At 36.7% G+C, this 19,094-nt stretch overlaps 1 protein-coding gene across 1 annotated transcript in view; it reads right to left on the minus strand.

Moving 5' to 3' along the window:
• Nucleotides 1-18,892, minus strand: part of CADM2 (cell adhesion molecule 2) — a 94,477-nt gene extending 75,585 nt beyond the window's left edge. The window contains exons 1-2 of the mRNA XM_010085031.1: nucleotides 18,871-18,892; nucleotides 8,567-8,716 (exon numbers count right to left, since the gene is read on the minus strand). Coding sequence (XP_010083333.1) covers nucleotides 8,567-8,716; nucleotides 18,871-18,892 — 172 coding nt within the window. The remainder of the gene's footprint in view (nucleotides 1-8,566; nucleotides 8,717-18,870) is intronic.
• Between the last annotated feature and the right edge of the window lie 202 nt (nucleotides 18,893-19,094).

A 19,094-nucleotide genomic window follows, 5' to 3' on the forward strand; every position in this document is an offset into this window, starting at 1 on the left:
ACTGTCCTGCAGTCATCTCCTCTGGAGTTGTTTTCCATCCAGTTGGGTAATTCTCTAAACATATGTTGTTGAATCACTCTTCAGGTCTACATTTCTCCTTGACCTGCTTGTGTCTTTATTCCTCCAGAATTTACTGACTGATAGCTAATCTCCACATTAAACCTTCTAAAAGCAACTGGAATGGCAGTGACTGTACCACCTGCTCTTCATCTAGAGCTGTTATGACCATATTGCATTGTTGTAGTTTGAACCTGGCTAACAGCAAAACACCACAACACTCTCCCCCAGCACTCACAGACCCTCTCTCCTCCCAGGGATGGGGGAGAGAATCAAAGGAGTAAAGGGAAAACAGACTTGTTGGTTGAGAGAAAAACAATTTAATAACAAAACTACAATAAAATTGAAAATAATAATAATAATAAACAAATAAACAAATGAGTGATACACAGTGATACTGCTCACCACTCAATGACCCAGGCTCAGCCTGTTCCCAACCAACAATCCTGGAGCAGGGAGAGTCCCGGAACGACAATCCCAGAATGGAGATAAGAGCCTGAGAACCCAAGAGAGCAAAAGCCAACCAAGACAGCGAGACAACCCTGAGACAGGGGGTGACCCAGAGAGAGAGAACCTCCAGACAGACCCTCATGTCTATACTGGGCATGATGTGCATGATATGAAATAGGCCATTGGCCAATTTGGGTCTCAATCCCAAACCTGAGGCCGAATCCTAGGCTGGTAATTGGGGCTGTGCTCCCTCCCAGCTTCCCCTCCACCTGCAGACACTGGCACAGCAGAGAAGATGAGAAGTCCTTGACTGTACTGGCAGCAACTATAAACATCAGTATGTTATCAGCCTTCTCAGTACAAATCTGAAACAGAGTTTAACACTAGCTACTATGAAGAAAGCTAACTGCGTCCCAGCCAAAACCAGGACATGCATGCAATTTCACTTTCTGTTTCAAAGTCAGCTTTTGATTGATTGTTTCCGGTATCACTAGCCAGTGTGTTCCAGAACCTTAGATTTTATGTTCATAAGCCACGATAAATGGTTGTTGTTTTCAGCTGACCTAATTTGCTTGTCGGCTGGACAGATCTGCCAGTAACAAACTTAGAAAGCTTAAGTGCTAGCTCAGATATCACTTCATGGCACTGCACTGTGCCATGCAGACACTGCCATGTTTTCAGCCATTTCTGGTCCTTGTAAGTTTTGTCATCCAGATGCAAAATCATGACTGTACTTGTGGTTTGAATTTTTTCTGATTTCTACATGCAATATATCACATATTTCTGTTCTGGGAATATCTCAATGTTCCACGATTGTCTTTCCCTTTTAATTATAAGTATTTTTTTTCTTTTATCCTGAACCATTGTCTATTTCTTTATAATCTGATATGCCATTTCTAAATATTTGCATTTCAAATTTTTCCACTCCTGCCTCTTTCCTTTTAGAAGCATAATTTTCACCAGTCCTGCAAACACCAGCTATTCTTTGCAAAGTTAAGTTTTCTTGGATCTAACAATCACTTGTATGACAAAACATTCAGGTTCTGGTCCATTTGGTAATTCTCTTATCCCTATGACTCTACTGTATGGAGTACGCTGTGATGTAACAATGAGAACTCTTGCCTGTCACCTAGTTTCTTCAAGATAAGCTTCACTTTCCCTAAGTAAAACTGTTCACCATGTTCCTGATTAAAACCAAAGGGCTTTTTCTGCCTACCTTCATGTTCCTTATGATGTACAATGTTGAGCTCTACTGCTCCTGGATCTACTGCCTATAATCGTGAGCATATTCTCCTGCTTCCCCTTCTCTGCACTCAAATTGTTCCTCACTATAATTTGCTCTAAGAGTTTTATGAAAGGAAACAATGGGTTCAGAATTTAATGTAATGGGTCCATTTTCTTCTGAAACCCCAGGAAGTTTTGCTCATCCATGCAAACAACTAGTGCAGAGAGGTCAGGTACAAGAAATTTCTCTTTCCATCTTTTTTTTTTTTTTATTCCTGCTTCCAACACTCCTCCAAAGATTTCTTACTCCTTAGAAGATTGTTTTCCATTTAAACCAAAAATAGCCACTAGCCCGAGTATCATGAAACTTCATAACAGAGTAATATTAGCAGTGTCATCACAACTACTGTTTCACTTCATCATATTCAAATATATCAGCTTCATTCTCCATTTAGCTTGAGTGCTGGCAAACTTAATTTCTGCACGTACCCACACTTCAGCACAATATAATGCAAACTCCTACACTTTCTAACCATCTTTACAGTATGCTCATTTACTCCCTTAATACTGCTAAGAAACGAAAAATAAATGTTGTAGTGGGAGTAGTTCTACTAATTTATTGCAATGAAATAATATTCTAATGCATTGTAAGACATTTTTAAAATGTAATTTTCATATTCATACAGACAATAACTGTCAAGATATTTTAACAGACTCCTGCTCTCTTTTATCACGTTATCTTTAAGATGCAGGAACACAAACATTCTGGCTTTCAAAAGTAGCAATCTGTTTTTGAAACCTTCATTTTTAAGGATCAGGTGAGACTTCTTGATATCAAAATCTCTAAGATTACTTCTTTTCTCCTCTGAGTACTACGGAACTACCATCTAAAATAATTTAAGCTCATTTCCTACCCCTGTCTCAGAGGTAAAGTGTATTGAGTCTGGTTGGGATGGAATTAATTTTATTCACAGGAGTCTGTATGGTGCTGTGCTTTGGATTCATGACCAATACAGCAATGATAGCACACCAGTGCATTGGCTACTGTTAAGCATGGTTTGCACACTGTCAAGGCCTTCTCTGTTTCTCACTCTGCACTCCCAGTGACTAGGCTGCAGGTGGCCAAGAGGTTGGGAGAGGACACATTTGGGACAGCTGACCCAAACTGACCAAAGTGATATTCCTTACTATATGGTGCTGCACTGAGCAATGCAACTTGGAGGTGGTTTTTCCAAAGCAGGGACTGCTCAGGGTCTGTCTGGGAATTGGACTGCTGGTAGGAGGTAGTGAGTGATTCCTTTGCATTAGTTTTTTTTTTGTTCTCCCTTTTCTTTTTCTTTCACTTATTAAATGGTCTTAACCTCAATCCATGAGTTTTTCTTGGTTTTGCCCTTTTGATTCTCTGCCTCACCCCACTGCAGGGGAGTGAGTGAGCATAAGAACCCATTAGGAAGAAACAAAATTGTAGCTGAAAGACTTAATGCAGATTATCTATCCCTGTATGGCATACCATGGGCCTCAAGGATATGTAAGAGCTGGCCAGACAGCTGCTGATAGTTGTGTAGCATAATTGTGAAATCAACAGATCTGACCAACATAAAAAAAGTTATGCTTAACTACAGAGCTTGGAAGAACTATTCTAAAATAGCTTAATGGAAAGCTCTCTGTGAAAAACAGATTTCTATCTTCTACAGTTTTTTTATTTTTAAATGCTAGAAATCTCTCAAATGTTATAAGGCATTTAGAAGTTATTGCTATTCAGGAATAAAAAAAAAAAAAGAAAAAAAAAGAAAATCCTGTCCCTCTGTATACCTTCTCCCCAACTTTTCCAGTCATACTTCAATATTTGTCTGTATGATTTTATTGCATTTTTCCCATTGCTTTTCATGCTACATCATAGGTTTGCTACAAGGTATTATCTCATTGAAAGGGTCTATTAAACTCTAAGTAACAGTGAAGCTCTAATTTACATTAGAGTACCCTAGAGACAGAGTTAAGCTTGGTCATCATCTTGTGTCTGATACCATCTCCACTCAATGATGTAATAGGAAACTGTGTGTGAAGGCAGAGACATAAGTCCATTCATCATTGCTACTCAACTTTACATTACCTAAATGCTAACGCTCCTAGTCCTCCCAACCATACAGCCTGTCTTCCTCCCTGCCTGCATAACTAATCTAAAGCATGTGTCTCCTACTTTCCTTTCTATTGCAAAGGGAAACAGTATTTTCTTTGACCTTCATTTTGTACAAGGCTATCCCTTTGGTCTGTGGATTGTTTGTCTACATGTATACCTACATCTTAAATTCAGCTGCTTACTAGAATCATTAAGTATCCTACAGGAAGGAAATTCACTATTTCCCCCAATCAGAAATATTCTGAAATTATTTTTGTAACTCACAAGTGCCTCTGCTTGTATATGTAGATTAGAATCTGAGGCTGCATCACCACAGAGTCATGTAAGCTGAGTTTATACTTAAATTCAATATCTAAAGTCTGGCTACAAGTCAGAGGGTAAATACAGCTAACTAGGAAGGAGCTGTATGTGTACAAAATCAGAGAGACCGGATTCTAATGCCTGAAAGTGATTGAGTTTTGTATGGCAATTCTATCACCATTTAGTTTTGGCAGTGTTACAGTAAGAATTAAAGTTCTCTGAACTAATGACTCCTCCTAAACTGGCATATGTGACAATGTAATTAAAATCCCACAGACAGTGCATTGTGAATTTCAGAGTCTCCCTCTAAATATCTTTATATCAAGAAAGAAAAAGGTTAGGAGTTGTTTTCATGGTGCTGACAGCGCAGCTAGGTATGTCAAAAGGCACAATGTCTTAATTAGAGACACGTCCTGTCTCTGAACTTACCCGCCAGTTCTAATGTAATAGTGCCACCCCTGAGAGGAAGGAAATGCAGAACCTTATGGGCAGCTGCTATATCCAGAGATGTTACCACAAGCTCCCCTGAGGCACAATGCCTATCAGGGAAGCTCTCAGGAGCTCTGCAAGCACAGTGTCCTCTCATAACCCTTTCCTAGTGCACCAGTATCTTTGAAAGCTTTCAAGATGATAGGGAGTTACATAAATGCCAAGTACTCCTACATGTAAAAAAATCAAAGGTCATCTAAAGAAATGTACAGTGCTGCTGAGGGATGAATAATCCTGAAGTTGGAATATGCTTTATAATTTTTCAGTAAGACATGAAAGTGCTACTACTTGATGAAAGCACAAGGGACATGTACCCATCTATGATCAGCACCAGGCATATGTCTTGTCAAAATCTGGTGTGTCAGTTTGTAGCAAACTTATCGTGATCAATGTCAACACAGCACTTGTTTTACTATCAACAGACCTGCAAAATTCCCTGTTAAGGTGAAAAGCAGTTATTTTACACTTGCACTTGCCTGACTGAGAAAAACTCTTATCTATGTATAGACTAGGTACTATTTCTCTTCCTTTTTTATAGTCTGATTGCACATTTTTATATTGATGAGATTAATCACCTTTAACACCCATCATTCAGTTGTACAAGTCTCCTTTATAAATCCATATCCAGCTCCCTATGTATCTATATTCCCTACCAAAGGGAATATGAAGAGATGGCTGCTATAGCAAACTGAATGAAGGTTCTGTTCTGTCTTCTCTTTATCAACCATCTCTGTGTTCCCATACTACACCCTTTCTGTTATACATCTGCATTAATATTTATATCTCTATGTTTATTGCCCACTCAAAATCCTTAAGAAGTACCACCAGTGAAGATAAAAATAAAATAACGTATATTAATTTAAAATCATATCTGCTAATTTTATGTTGTTGCACATTGTGCTTCTTCCAAAGGCAGGTACATAATTATAGGTACTTGGGTGCATAAAGTGATACAAAGGTTTCTATGGCAATTATTCATTTTAATTGAAAATTCTGCAGGGAAAAACCTGTTTCATGTGCAGCATGCAATTTACATTTCTTTCCAAAGAACTGGAACTTGCTCAGGGTGAGCAGTGAATTCATATTTTCCAGTAAGACACAATCTTTAAAATTCTCTCTGAGGGGTGGAAAACTGAGGGGGGTCTTGGTAAGGTTGTTAAGCCTATTAAAATGTAAGACCATTTATCCATTTATGCAACTAGACTATCTATTTTTACTGTCAGGTAAAGTTTTTATGCTTCAAATGAAAGAGGAAAAGTTAAAAATCAAATTGATACACAATGTCCTTCAAGCTACAAAGGAGAGGAACCAGAAAAAAAGAAGTTCCAGAAAGGACAACAGAGAGACAGCATGCTGAAGGAGACAGGTCATCAGTGAGACCAAATCCACAAGATCAAACATCTGTATATTCACATATTTTAGCTACTGTGTGTTCAAACAATAATGAAGTTAGTTCCAGTTTTAATATATTTCAGAATGTCAAAATAAGAGTTGGAGGAAAGCAACTGTTCTACCTTGCTTAGCTAATAAAAGCTATAACTTACTTTCCTAGAGGAAAACAGGATTGCTTTCCTCCCCCAATTCCCATCAACACAATGAGACAAACACATTTTAGGCCTAAATTTACAACAAAAACCAAATAAACTAATTCAAGTCATGGGGACCTGGAAACAACCTCTGAACTATGGTTTCATATTCACTAGATTTATAGCATTGTCTTTTCTGAAACAAAACTTTACTAATTTTCTCTCTGTATCATTGTAAGACTGTGTACACTAGGTACCAAAAATGTCTGAAGTTAAAAACAGCCTTTGTCTCCTTCATAAACATTAGATAAATATTAAATTGCTGGGAGGGTGGGCTCAGTAACTCAAGCATCAAAAGCATGTAAAGAAAAACTCCTTCTTCCTTATAAGAACGCATACATATACACACTGTAAAAATTGCCTGCGAAAGCTGTAACATTTCCAGAAATGGCAAAACGTTCTCTGTGCAGGACTCAGAGGCACTGCTCACTCCCCTCAGTATACTCATTCTGTAAAGGTCACACAGAATGTAAAGCTTTGGCAATGTAAAAAAGACTAAATATCCCTGATTGAAGGACCTAAAGTTTTTCTTGACCACATCAAGACATCTTCCTGTCTAACAGATGCACAGTAATCCCTCCATAAAATTTATCATCAAGTATTCATCGAAGTCTTGGGACAAGCTAAAAGTTCAATAAAGAGTGAGGTCCTTTAAATTTACACACTTCAGCTCCTCACATTTCCTGTGGGGAATATAGATTGCTTCTAAGTACTTACTATGCTGCATGCCATTCAAATGCTGTTGCTTCAATTCATTGTATTAAAAAGTAATACAAACTTCAATTATTCGTTGTAAAAGTAGATTTAGCTAAAGTACACAGAAAATTCAATTCACACCAAAATGGCTACAAAGTTCAAATTAATCTATTTGCAGTCCTCCCACGTCCTTCTCAGCATTCTTTAAAATGTCACTTATTTTATAAAAGATATAGATTTTGTGAGTATTGATGTGCTCTATCAGCAGACAAGTTCCCTCTGCTTTTACGTTTGCAGACATTATTTATCCATCCCAAATCACTAACAATTACAGCTAAAATAGAGGGGTCCATATGAGTAAAGGTTACAGGACCAGACTTACAGCTCAGAAGTTTGCACCTTATAAATCTCTCATCTTCAATCCTACATTCAAAAGGTACTTATGATTTCAAAGAAATTGCAAATCAAATGATTACACGCTACAGGAAATTAGATAAAAGAGAAAGGAACCACTTCAGCACCATAAAGAGATTCTATTCAGCTATTATATTAATAGCAAAACCCCCTATTTTGATTGCAGCATCTGCAGGTATAAAATGACAGGTTTTAGACTCTACTTTTATTGAAGTGCATAGATCCACAAAGCATTTTCAGTTCTGAAAAGTGTTTTAAAGTCTTGTAATCATTCAGCAAAGCATTTTGACAGCACTTCTTTAATTTTAAGCAGAGGAATAACTGCACTTGTTAAAATATGTTCTAGAGTATATAGCAGCTTTCAGAATAAATTCAAGCAGTAGAAGTAAGTAAAAAATATTGTTGAACTTCTGTACCACAGAAATCAACAGCAAAGCTTTTGCATTTTTTGAAGCCATGATAAATTTTTTCCTTATAACTTTAGTTTTAATTTATTTACAGAATCTAATGTAATCCTTATGTTAACATTCTATTACATAAAATGTGCTTTTTCATTTGAGAGTAAGACAAATGTCTTAGAAATACATCCTACTGCAGTGATATGCCCTTCTTTTCATAAGGAATGGACATTTTGCTGTCTTTTTTCCCCTCTAATTTTACCAAAATTAAAAAAAAAAAAAATCTGTGCATGGTATAATTGGAAAAATCAAGGTACTAAAATCGAGCATTTTTATTAGCTGTTACAGTAAGAACACCTACCACAGCAACTGCATATTGCACTAACAACCAAACTGCAGTATGCCTGAAGCAAATAGTGGGATTATATATGTATATATAAATGCATAAATATATATATATGCATACACACAAACACAAGCACTAATAAAAGTAAGTCACAAGGTTTATGGACTGCTTCTTCCCTTGACAGCCTCTCATCACCTGTAAATGCTCTTCCAAGATGATATGCAACAAAATTTTCCAAATTAGCTTGCAAAAAGAATTTCAGATATTATTCTTTTCCTTTACTAACATACAATTTTATACACAGCAGAGTACTTCAGTGAACCTCCCTCCAAAAAAAGATTATTTAATACTTATAGCTTAAAACATGCATTCCTAGCAAATATTTTCACATTAAAATATGAAAGGGAAATTGTTTTAAACCTTTATTAGAAAAAATGATGCAGAACCATGAGTTCAGGAAATTATTTACCTTTCTTGTCATCGAAGTACAGTGTCTGTTGAGCTGGATTTGACCACTGGAGGGAGGTGTTATCATTTTGATCGACCCTGCAGGTCAAATTTGCTGTTCCCCCTTCAACAACGGTAACGTTCTGTGTAAGTGGAAACTGCCCTTGGCTGCCTGAGGAGGGAGGGGAGGGTAAGGATGGAGAAGGGAAGAGAGAAAGAGAAAAAAAAAGAAAGGATTTAAGTTGTAGAACTGAATTTATTGCAGCAACTTCCCACAGATGACAGCCTTAATTCAGTGTGATGTATTCTGACCAAAGAAATGTAGTACAATAAATTAAAAAAAAATTAATATATTCCCTGTATCCAAGGAACAGACAGATTAATTAAGAAATAGGGATTTTTTTTTCTCTTTTTGTCCCCTGCAAGTCATACTAATTAGTTCCAAAGAAATACTCTGCAATTTTATCTCCTCAGACATACCCATACATCCAGAATATGCCCCCGCATAAGGCTCACATGCTACAATATCTACGTAGATGTCTTAGTACAGATAATATAGTTAGACGGCTGTTCAAAGTAACACTGAAAGCATAACAAAAGTCCGCACAGGATTTCTCAAAATAGAGGGACCGGGCAGCCTTGGCTCCTCATTTCTTTTTATGCTTTTTAAAGCACTCTCAGGACAATGTTTTTTCTGCCAGATTTGGAAAGTTGTTGGAGAGCAAATGTAGTGTGAATCTAATACTCGATGCATCTTCTATTGAGGGAATATAACCTGATCTCTTATGAAAATGGAAGTGATGATGTAGTAGCTCTCTTTCACATCTGTGATTCTATCCCAGAGCATTATGAATTATATTAAGTGCCTGCTGAAAAGTCACTGGGAAGATTTCCAAATACATCTACACAATACAGGAGGAACAGTATTGCCTAGGTTCTTGAATCACAAGCATTTTCAATGGCATAGTTAGACTAAAGTGTTTATGTATTGTGAGAATAGCACACACTTTGTCAAACAGCACATTCTCAAAAAGAATATCACAACAAGGGAGCACAGTAAAACCATGGAAGTCATTTTTAACATGCATGTGTGGGGAAAGAAAAGTTCTTCAATAATAAGAAAGACACATCATTTTCTGGGAAATATGTTAATTTATTCAAGGATACAATGCAAAAGAAAGACAATCCAACAGTCTGAATCAAATATATGTTTCTTTCTTCCCCTCCTTTTATACAGGTTATATTAATACAAGGAACACTCAAGTGCAGGTAAAGCTGCTAGCGTAAGAAGTATAATGTCAAGATTGACACTCAAGTAGGACGTGTTAAAAGTGACAAATCTCTCTACAGTCCTACAGGAGTGAACAAGCTTTTAGACATGTCATAAGTACATCAAGGAAACTATATATATAATATCCACTAATTATACCAATACAGAAGTACTAATCCAGCATAAAACCTTCACAGAAACATTCTATTTTAGTGGCTCTCATCAGAGCTGTTCTCGGCTAAGTTATCTGAGGCATGGCTTCCATATGGAAGGCATGATGAGACAGAAGTCTGTTATCTAGTACACAGGTATTCAGATGACCAGAGTAAGGAATTACTACATAAGGGATTAATAACTGAAGTTCTATTTGACTTGATGATATTGCAGAAAACATAATTATAGCCAGGTTTTGATAGCTATCTATATCCCTACGTAACATGGTTTGATAGCCTTAGGCCTGGTACCTAAGCATTTACGGCACTGAAACCATTAGCATTTAGGTAGGCTAGCACTCTCCACAAATACTCCACAAAAAAATATTCTACTGCCTAAGTGTTTATATCCTGAAAAAAAAAAAAAAAAATCAGGAATACTAAGAAAAGGTCATCTCAATGCACAAAATTGGAGTAAATATTTTATTTAAACAAAAACACTTTCTTGTCTCGGTTTAAAAAAAAAAAACAAAGAAAATCTGAATATGCCAAATCTGAATAACTGGTATAATTTCTGCATAAGTATCAAATTCATGTGGATGTCTAAAGATCAAAATTTACCATGTATTGATATTTACTAGAAGAGGGTATTTACTATTAACAGGACAACACTATAGTAAACAAAAATAAGGAATACTGAAAACACCATGGCTAATTTAAATGCTGCAAACAATAAATGCCAAAATTCTCATGACATCCTCTGTATCTGACACTTCATTAATCAAACCCTGCTTCTTGAAAACCGCATGTTGAGAAATACTTGATGAGTGAAAAATCATAAACAAGGATAGAAAAACAACGAAAACAGAAAAGATTTGTCATTTCCTTCCATCCCTCCTCTTTCAATTCCAACATGTCAAGGAACCTCAAGGTATTGGATAAATTGCTTTTCGCTTAAATTAGAATTTTAAAAATCCAGAAAAATGCACACAGACCGTTATTACTTCCACTAAATTACAGGCATCTTACCAAAGCAATAACCTTGTAAAGTATGAGCTGTGGATAAGAGGCTATGGGGGCTAAAATACTTTTTGCATACAAGAAGCATTAAACAGAACCTAGTGCCAGAGATTAGCACAGTGAAATCTATCATTCCCATTAAAGAATGGAAGATAGTTTAATAAAAAACAGCTGTAATGATTTAGGACCCTATTAATGTGATTAGGGAGATCTCCCTGGGTTTACCCTATATTCTCTTTCTGATATTATAGTTCATATTATGAAGGTTATGCAGTCTATCATTTGCTAATGATTGCCAAGTCACAGACTTGTTTGACCAGAAGAGTGGTTAGTAAACCTTTCTGATCAACCATTTAAATTGAAACTAGATATCATGATATGAATGAGGTCAGAAGAACTTTATTTTCTCTGGCAAAGAAATATTTATGAGATTTACTTTGTTCGCAACAGCATCTAGCTTGGGTTATCTAAATACAAACTTTGGAACTGGAAGGACAGGAGAAGGTTGTAAAAGCCCACAGCAGATAGATGGACATTACAGAAAGCATCAACATCATGCCATTTAACACGGCATTGTAAGTGTCAAAGAAGTGGCTTTATGCCACTAAAGTTTAGATATGATTCCTGCGGGGACTGACAGTATTTTGTGGGAGAGGCCTCATTTCTGTTCAACAGGTAGGCAGCACATGCCCAGGAAGCATGCCAGCAAAGCTGCTAGCCATGCAAGCGCTGGGTGGAATGAAGAACCCAGGCCATTGGTGATGCAGACAAGGTGTCCTCTGCCAATTCCAGGTTCCACTGTTGAGCTGTGGGAGCAGCAAGCTCCCACTGCAGCACAGTGACCCACGGCTGGAGGCCACTGACTGGAAAGCATTCATACTCCCAGCATTGAGCATGCTGGTTCTGATCCATGTGAATAGTCCCTTTAAATCAAGAATGCTTGGCAATGAGCCTTCAAGGCCTAAAGGCCGTGCCAGATTGAGGCCAGCACATTAAGAGAAACACAGTTTTCACTATCATTTTGACAACTGGAGGCTACCACTGTTGTTCTCTAGTATGAATGGAGCTTAATATAGTTATTAAACTCACATTTTTTAATTTCTTCCTTAACTCTGGGAGCAGAGATTGAACAAGACAATGTCCTCTACGAAAAGCATTCCGCCTTCACTTCAGAAGTCTAGTAATGGAAAACTTAGTGGCACCTTCGGTAGCTTATTTCAGAGAGCAAAGGTCATCATTGTTTAAAGAAAAAAAACCCAAAACAAAACAAAAAACCAGGATTTTACTCCTAGTCTGAATTTTTCTCACTACAGCACCTTGAATCCACTGGCTCTTGTTATATATTTTTCTCTGCTCTGAAGAGCCCTCTATTATAAAAATTCTTTTTCTTTTGTGGGCACTTAGAAACTGTGATCATATCATCCATTAACCTTCTCTTTGTTAATCTAAATAAATTGAGCTCCTAGGTCTTTCTGTAGAAACGGTATTTTTCTAATCCTTTAATTAGTCTGTGTCTCTTCTCTGTGCCCTCTTCAATTTGCCATCTTTTTACTAAGTGTGAAGCCCTGACCTGTAAACCCCACTGTGGCAGTCACAGAAGGAAAAAATACAAAGTTGACACCGCTTCTCTCCCAGCACTTCGTATTCTTGTTTGCACACCTAAATTAGTCCCCTTGGGCACAGGGTCAGATGGGCACCCAAGTTTGACTGATGGTCTACCACAACACCAGTGTTTTTTCTCAGACATCGCTCCAAAGACAACCTCCCATTCCATTTCTACGACCTCCTCCTGCAGCTCTTAGATATACATCCCTATGTTTCACTGCACTGAAACACATTTCTCTGAGCCCAGTGACCTGTGCTCTTCATTATTTCATACTCCAGTCTTTGTGGCATCCACAAACACTGCTGGCAACAATTGTGTTTCCCAGGGTGTTTCTAACCAACTCTGAAAACCATCTAAATAGTACAGTCCCAACCACTTTTCCGTATGCAGATACACAGAAACATGACTGTTCAGTGGTGAGTTCTTATTTATCATTACACTTACACCCTCTTTTTTCAAACAGTTATAATCTGCTTAATACTTGCAAGGTTGGTTTTGAATAAATTTTGGTTATTACTCAAGATGTCATGCTATTTCAAGTCAAAGGCCTTCCAGCAATCAAAAGATTTTAAAGATTACAGTTACCTTTTTCTAGACAGAACTGTAATTTAAGAAGTCATGAAAATATTGACTTGGTCAAACATTCCATTATAATATATTCAAAACCATATTGAAAATAATTTAATTCCTAAAGAAGTTTTGTTTTAAAACATAGCATAATAAAAATACCTATTAAGGCAGAAAAAGTAAAACTATTGTTTATATTTCCTTTAATGGTGGTGATGTCAGTCAGACATAACCCCACGTAACTAACCAAAAACTCAGATTTCAAAGTCTGAGATTTTGAAAGTATTTGAAAAGTATTCCTAAATTTACCATTGACTTCTCACATGACCTCAGACAATCCACTTAATATGTGCTTTGCTAACCAATCTACACCAAGGAAATAATGATGTTTATTGAACTTGTAAAAGGATTTGGCTCAGAAAGGATTACTTTTTTTTTTTAAAAATTTTTTATATATGTTTCCACTTCCTCTCATCTGATTTCACCCTATGCTGCTGCTGATATGAGACAGAGGTGTATTTGTGGGGAACAGGGGCTTAAAACAGTGATAAAATAAGCTTTATAATGATCCCATTTGAGCTTATGGATGGAAATTTATGTTACTTTGTTGCACACATTGTTCAAATCACATGCATCTTCTAGCTTGTCTATATATGCTGTGAAACAACATTTCTATACTCATTATACAATTGCTTTCAGATAATTTCTATTTTCCCATCTAAACATAGATTCTCTCTTTGGGTACAAGCCCTTGTAACAATCAAGTTAATTTTGAAGACTGTCTAAATAAATGTCTTTATGTTTGGAATTTTTTTTTTTTTAATATATTGGGGAATGATACACAAATTTTGAACATCATCAAGAAGTAAAATTTAAAAGATAGTGGATTTTTTTTTAAGATGATTTCCAGATTTTAGTAATGAATCCAAACCTACCTTAACTTCTGAATTGGACTCACCAATGTCACAAATACAAAAATTCCGGCATCATAATTTATCTTGTTGAAAACAAGTGATGAGATAGAAACCACACTCATACCAATAGCAAACAATACTAGACTAAACTGTTCTTTAGTTCAGCAAAACTCCTACGTGGTCAGAATGCACGAGCAGAAAGGAAAAAAGCACATAGCACATGACTTAACCATAATTAATGATACGTTAAATTTCAACATCCAGCAGAAAAACCTCTAAGCACTTCCTGCACTGCTCATCAGTGCATTAAGCACTTGCAGATACATCATCTTTTAGTCTGCATTGTGCTAGCTGAACAAACCAAGATATTTTATTTCCGTCTCACCAGATGGCCCCTCCCTTCCTGGAACAACTTGGCAGCCCTTCTCTTCCTTGAACATGAGCAGCCAGGACGCCACACTCCACTCCAGAAATCTTAGCAGTACATTATACACTAGCACTATTAATTACTTATTTCACTTTGCAGGTATGAAAAGATGCCCAAATTTGGTACTAGTACTAAGGGCAGATACTGAGACTTGCTTTAGGAGATGCACCAGGAGAAAAACTATCGTATGACATTACATGATGACAATGGGACATTGGGCTTGGAAAGGCTAGGGCTCTCTTGAAACCACCCACATGCAATCCAGGCTTTTGCTGCCTGTTAGCTTTTAGAGAATGCAGGAAAAAAAGCATGAGGCTGATCAGCATCAGGAATATGGGAATTATCCCTGTTCAGCTAAAGAAACAGAAGGTAGGAGTGTAAAATGGGAGGGTAAGAGAGTAAGATGGGCCAGGGGAGGCAGGTGAAAGTTACATCTTTCACATGAATTTTAATTTGCACCAAAGAGAAATCCTTCCTCAAATGTTACTTAGTAAGTATTAAAGGGCCATTTTATTTTTATGAGAATAGAAAATGCAGAACATGTAAATAAGAAGTACTCCCCTGAACATAATTTTATGTACGTTCAGTGCAATTTATGGCCTACTTTACTATTAACTGAGATAATTGACAGTCATGATCAAAATAATGAATGCGACTCAGATGACCACTGTTTTTCAGACAGTGCTACGCATCCAAGTTGCTTGCTTACTTCACAAGAAATGGTTGGCAATGATACTTCTGTCCTCCGCTGGCAGGGCAGGTCAATCAGACACACATACATGCACACGCACATACATATATATATATATATATGCCCTACAGTACATACAATTATGTTCTGTTCCATGATCAAACTTTGAGGCAAGTCAAACAGTTTTTCTGTCTGTCTGGAGTATACTAATAAAGAAAGAATGGAGCAGGAAAAAAAAAAAAAAAGTACTGATGGCCCACATTACAATTCCCTTGTACCTGAAGAGGAAGCAAGAAGTTTCATTGGAAAACACTACAAGGTTATACAAAGATAAATTACAATAAGCAATGAAGCTATTGCAAAAAAAAAAAAAAAAAAAAAGTGGCATCTAGATATTACTCTCACCATGCTGTATCCCAGTCCCTCTGCTCATTTTAGGAAGCTTTGTAAGCTTTGTTAGCAAAATTACTTTGACGGAGCTAGAGTTAAGTATATTCTATTACAGATTGTTTTTGTGATGCTTTGTGGAGGACCAAAACTGCTTTCCAGTAGAACTGACAGGCTCATATCTCATTAGCCACAAGCTGTTTTCAGTCAAGAAAGGCTGCGCTTTTTTCACCCCAAAATCATAGCTCAACTGCTTTTACAGATTTTAAAACTGATTTTTATCTCAGTATGTGACAAGACTATGCAGAATAATTATCATAATTTGGTCCAGTTTGGAAACATTCATCTTGTGAGTTCATTTCATGTTTATTTGTTTATATTTGGGATTTTTTTTTTCACTTTTTGCAATTAAAATGAAAGCTCTTTAATGAATTCAGCACTTCCATTTTATGCTTAGCTTATATATTCTAATCAATTTACCGGGCTAATTATGAATGTGACTTGATGGCTGTAAGCACTGAGGAAACATAATCCTCTCTTTACTTTTGTTTCTGCAAAGGTCTGTTTTTGTAAGAAACAGTTGTGTTATAAATTAAGAGTTTCACAGTATCAGTCCAGCAAGGTTTGCTTACTCATGTCACAGTATATCAGAAAGCCATAAAAAGAAACAGGTTTGTAAAGAGAGAATCATAGAATCATAGAATGGTTTGGGTTGGAAAGGACCTTAAAGATCATGGAGTTCCAACCCCCCTGCCACGGGCAGGGACACCCTCCACTAGACCAGGTTGCTCCAAGCCTTATCCAGTGAAGGGACTGGACAAGAGGTGACAGCAGTGAGTTAGCAATCCTTTGGAACACTGTCTCTACCTTCTGCAAGCCTGGCTACCCAGTGTCCCTATGAGGCAAATGAAGTTTATCAGCGTAGATGGAGGAAAGAATAGAGCCTGTATTTCTATTCATTCTCACACAGAAAGCATATAACAGAGATTTATCCTTTTCAGTCTTGTGTAGAAAGACAAAGCCATGGGCTTTTATTTGATACCTTTCTTTATGACATGTCAGCCAAAAGGCAGAGCCCATAAAAAAATGCAAAACTGTGTGAGAGGAAAAAAAACTATCTTGAGCAAATTATTTGTCACATTAGTCAGATTTTTTTAATATTGATTTCAATAGGACCAGGTTCTAAAAGAAAAAAAAAAATACAGAGTCAATATTTGGGTGAGGAGGCAAACAACTTACTACTTCAAATAGCAGCTTGCATCTGTGGGGAGAACACATTAATTCTAGCCTTCTTAGCAAAGGAACTACAACATTAGAAACAAAAGCCAGTGTTAAGAAACATCTAAATATACTGAATCAGTTTCCCTTAATTTATATATGAAATAATGCAAGCATGTCTCCAAGGAGATGAAGTGTTATTAGCTTGTCCTTATCTAATTTAAAGAAAAAATACACCGAGAACTGCATTTCAGCAAACATAAACTGAGTTTTGCATTACTGTGCAACTAGTGTTTCTTCTAACTTTCCAACAGGAATGAACTCCTTCTCTATTTTTTCAGCACAGATTCTGTATAGAAGGTTAGTGCCTGGAAATATGGAAGGAGGAAACTATAGAAGAAGTTGTTGGCCCTATTATCTTATTTCATTTCTCAGAACAGTCTTAAGAGTGTGGTAAAATATTGACTACAGAGAAGATAGCTTAACTCTTGATTCATAACTACCTGGTTTGCTTTATTCTAAAAGACAAGGCAACAATGTAGCCTGCATGCTAAACTGTATTCATACAATATTTTTAAGAAAGAGAAATTTGCCTGACCATAATTTGATACACACAATTTGACTGGGTCGATTGGCCTTTCCTAACTTATTGTCTGAAATGGCAGTAATTTAGTTCCGTATCTGGAGATACGTTTATCCCCAGAGAGAAAGTCCTGTAAATTGTTTGCTCATTGAAGAAACATTGTTTAAAAAAGAAACAAAACAAGAGGAAAAAAAAATAAATTGTGGGCTCTGGTAACTATTACATCCTCTGGTAACAAAACCACTTGCAGAGAAAATTGGAGTTAATGAGAACACTGCAGAAACTTACTACAGAATGACAGAATTTCAGGGGAGAGAGAGAAGTAACTCAGAAAATAACTGTTACCCCCAAACTGTGCATTCAAGGTCGCTGGGGTTTTTTAAATGTTTAAGCAATTACTAAAATAATTCAGAGGACAAGAGCATGCTGGTAACTGCTGCTGATTTCAGACTATAGAATTTATGCTAGACAGCAATAATAGAGAAGGAGAAAGCTTTTGTTCCTTCCTTTGCTCCTTGTGTTTCAGGTGTACGTTTCTACAACAGCAGCTAACTCAAGATATAATTGATTCGGACTATATTTCAACAAAAGAGATCACAGATATAAATTTGAGAAGATTACATATTGAAGTATAATTATTCCATAAAGAGGGAAAAGCTCAAGAGAGACAATGGAATAAACAGTATGCACAAACAGTGCTATTTCCTAGACACCTTGCTTAAATTATTATTTTTTACCCTGTTCAGACTGTCACCATGGTATTATTTGCTTATGAATGGAGAAGAGTTCCCAGCGATTTTACTTATTTATTTATTTTGAATGGGGAAAAAGGAATTTCCCTCCACCACTCTGAATTCCTGATGCAAGTTATAAACCCAAAAATAATTAAAGTGAACTTCCCCTTCCTACAACTGTGATAACAGACTGCTGAATTTTCTGGTTCTCATAAGTGCAAATATGTTTTAGAGTCTCATGTCACTTTTGATTTAAAGAGCTATGCTCAATTTTTTTGTGCCTCAGCAAACTGTAAAGCCCTTTTCCTCTAAGAGCAGGAAGGTACCCAATTCTAAGATGAGACATAAGGAATTGGGCACTTTCATTTCTCTGAGGATCTGGGCCTCATTGTCACCACACTTCCATTCCGAATCTGTAAAATGACAATAATGGCATTTTCTTACTTCACATCAGCGCTCCAAGAAGAAAATGCACAAAAAATTACACAGAAGCCAGATAATAGGGTAATGGAAGGAATATATAAAGCTATGATGGAAACAAGTTTACATACACATACAACCCTATCAAATCTACCTCTTGCTACAAAGTTAGAATATACCATATGCTTTCTTCTCTTCCAAAATTCAAACATTTCATCAAAATAACTGGTACTTATTGCAGGTAACACAATCAAAAAAAGTGAGGCAGATGACCTCTCATAAAAGTCAGTCTAGAACCTCCATTGGTTTAAGTCACTATCAGGCATCATCAGCTTACCGTCAGGCAGGTACTTGGCCATTTGTGCTACTGAAAGTACTTTCTGTTACAATTTCTTACTTCCCTGTTCAATATTCTCCTCCAAGTAACAAATTAAATGAAGTTCTGGGCATGTCATCTTAAAAGAAAATTAAAGACCTGTACACACGTGACTTATCAGACTTTTAAGGACTGACCAACAACCCCACTACATAGGGTTCTTGGAGATACACAAACAGGCAGCA

The sequence above is a fragment of the Pterocles gutturalis genome, unplaced genomic scaffold (assembly GCF_000699245.1).
Source record: "Pterocles gutturalis isolate BGI_N339 unplaced genomic scaffold, ASM69924v1 scaffold22065, whole genome shotgun sequence".
Taxonomy (NCBI): Eukaryota; Metazoa; Chordata; class Aves; order Pterocliformes; family Pteroclidae; genus Pterocles; species Pterocles gutturalis.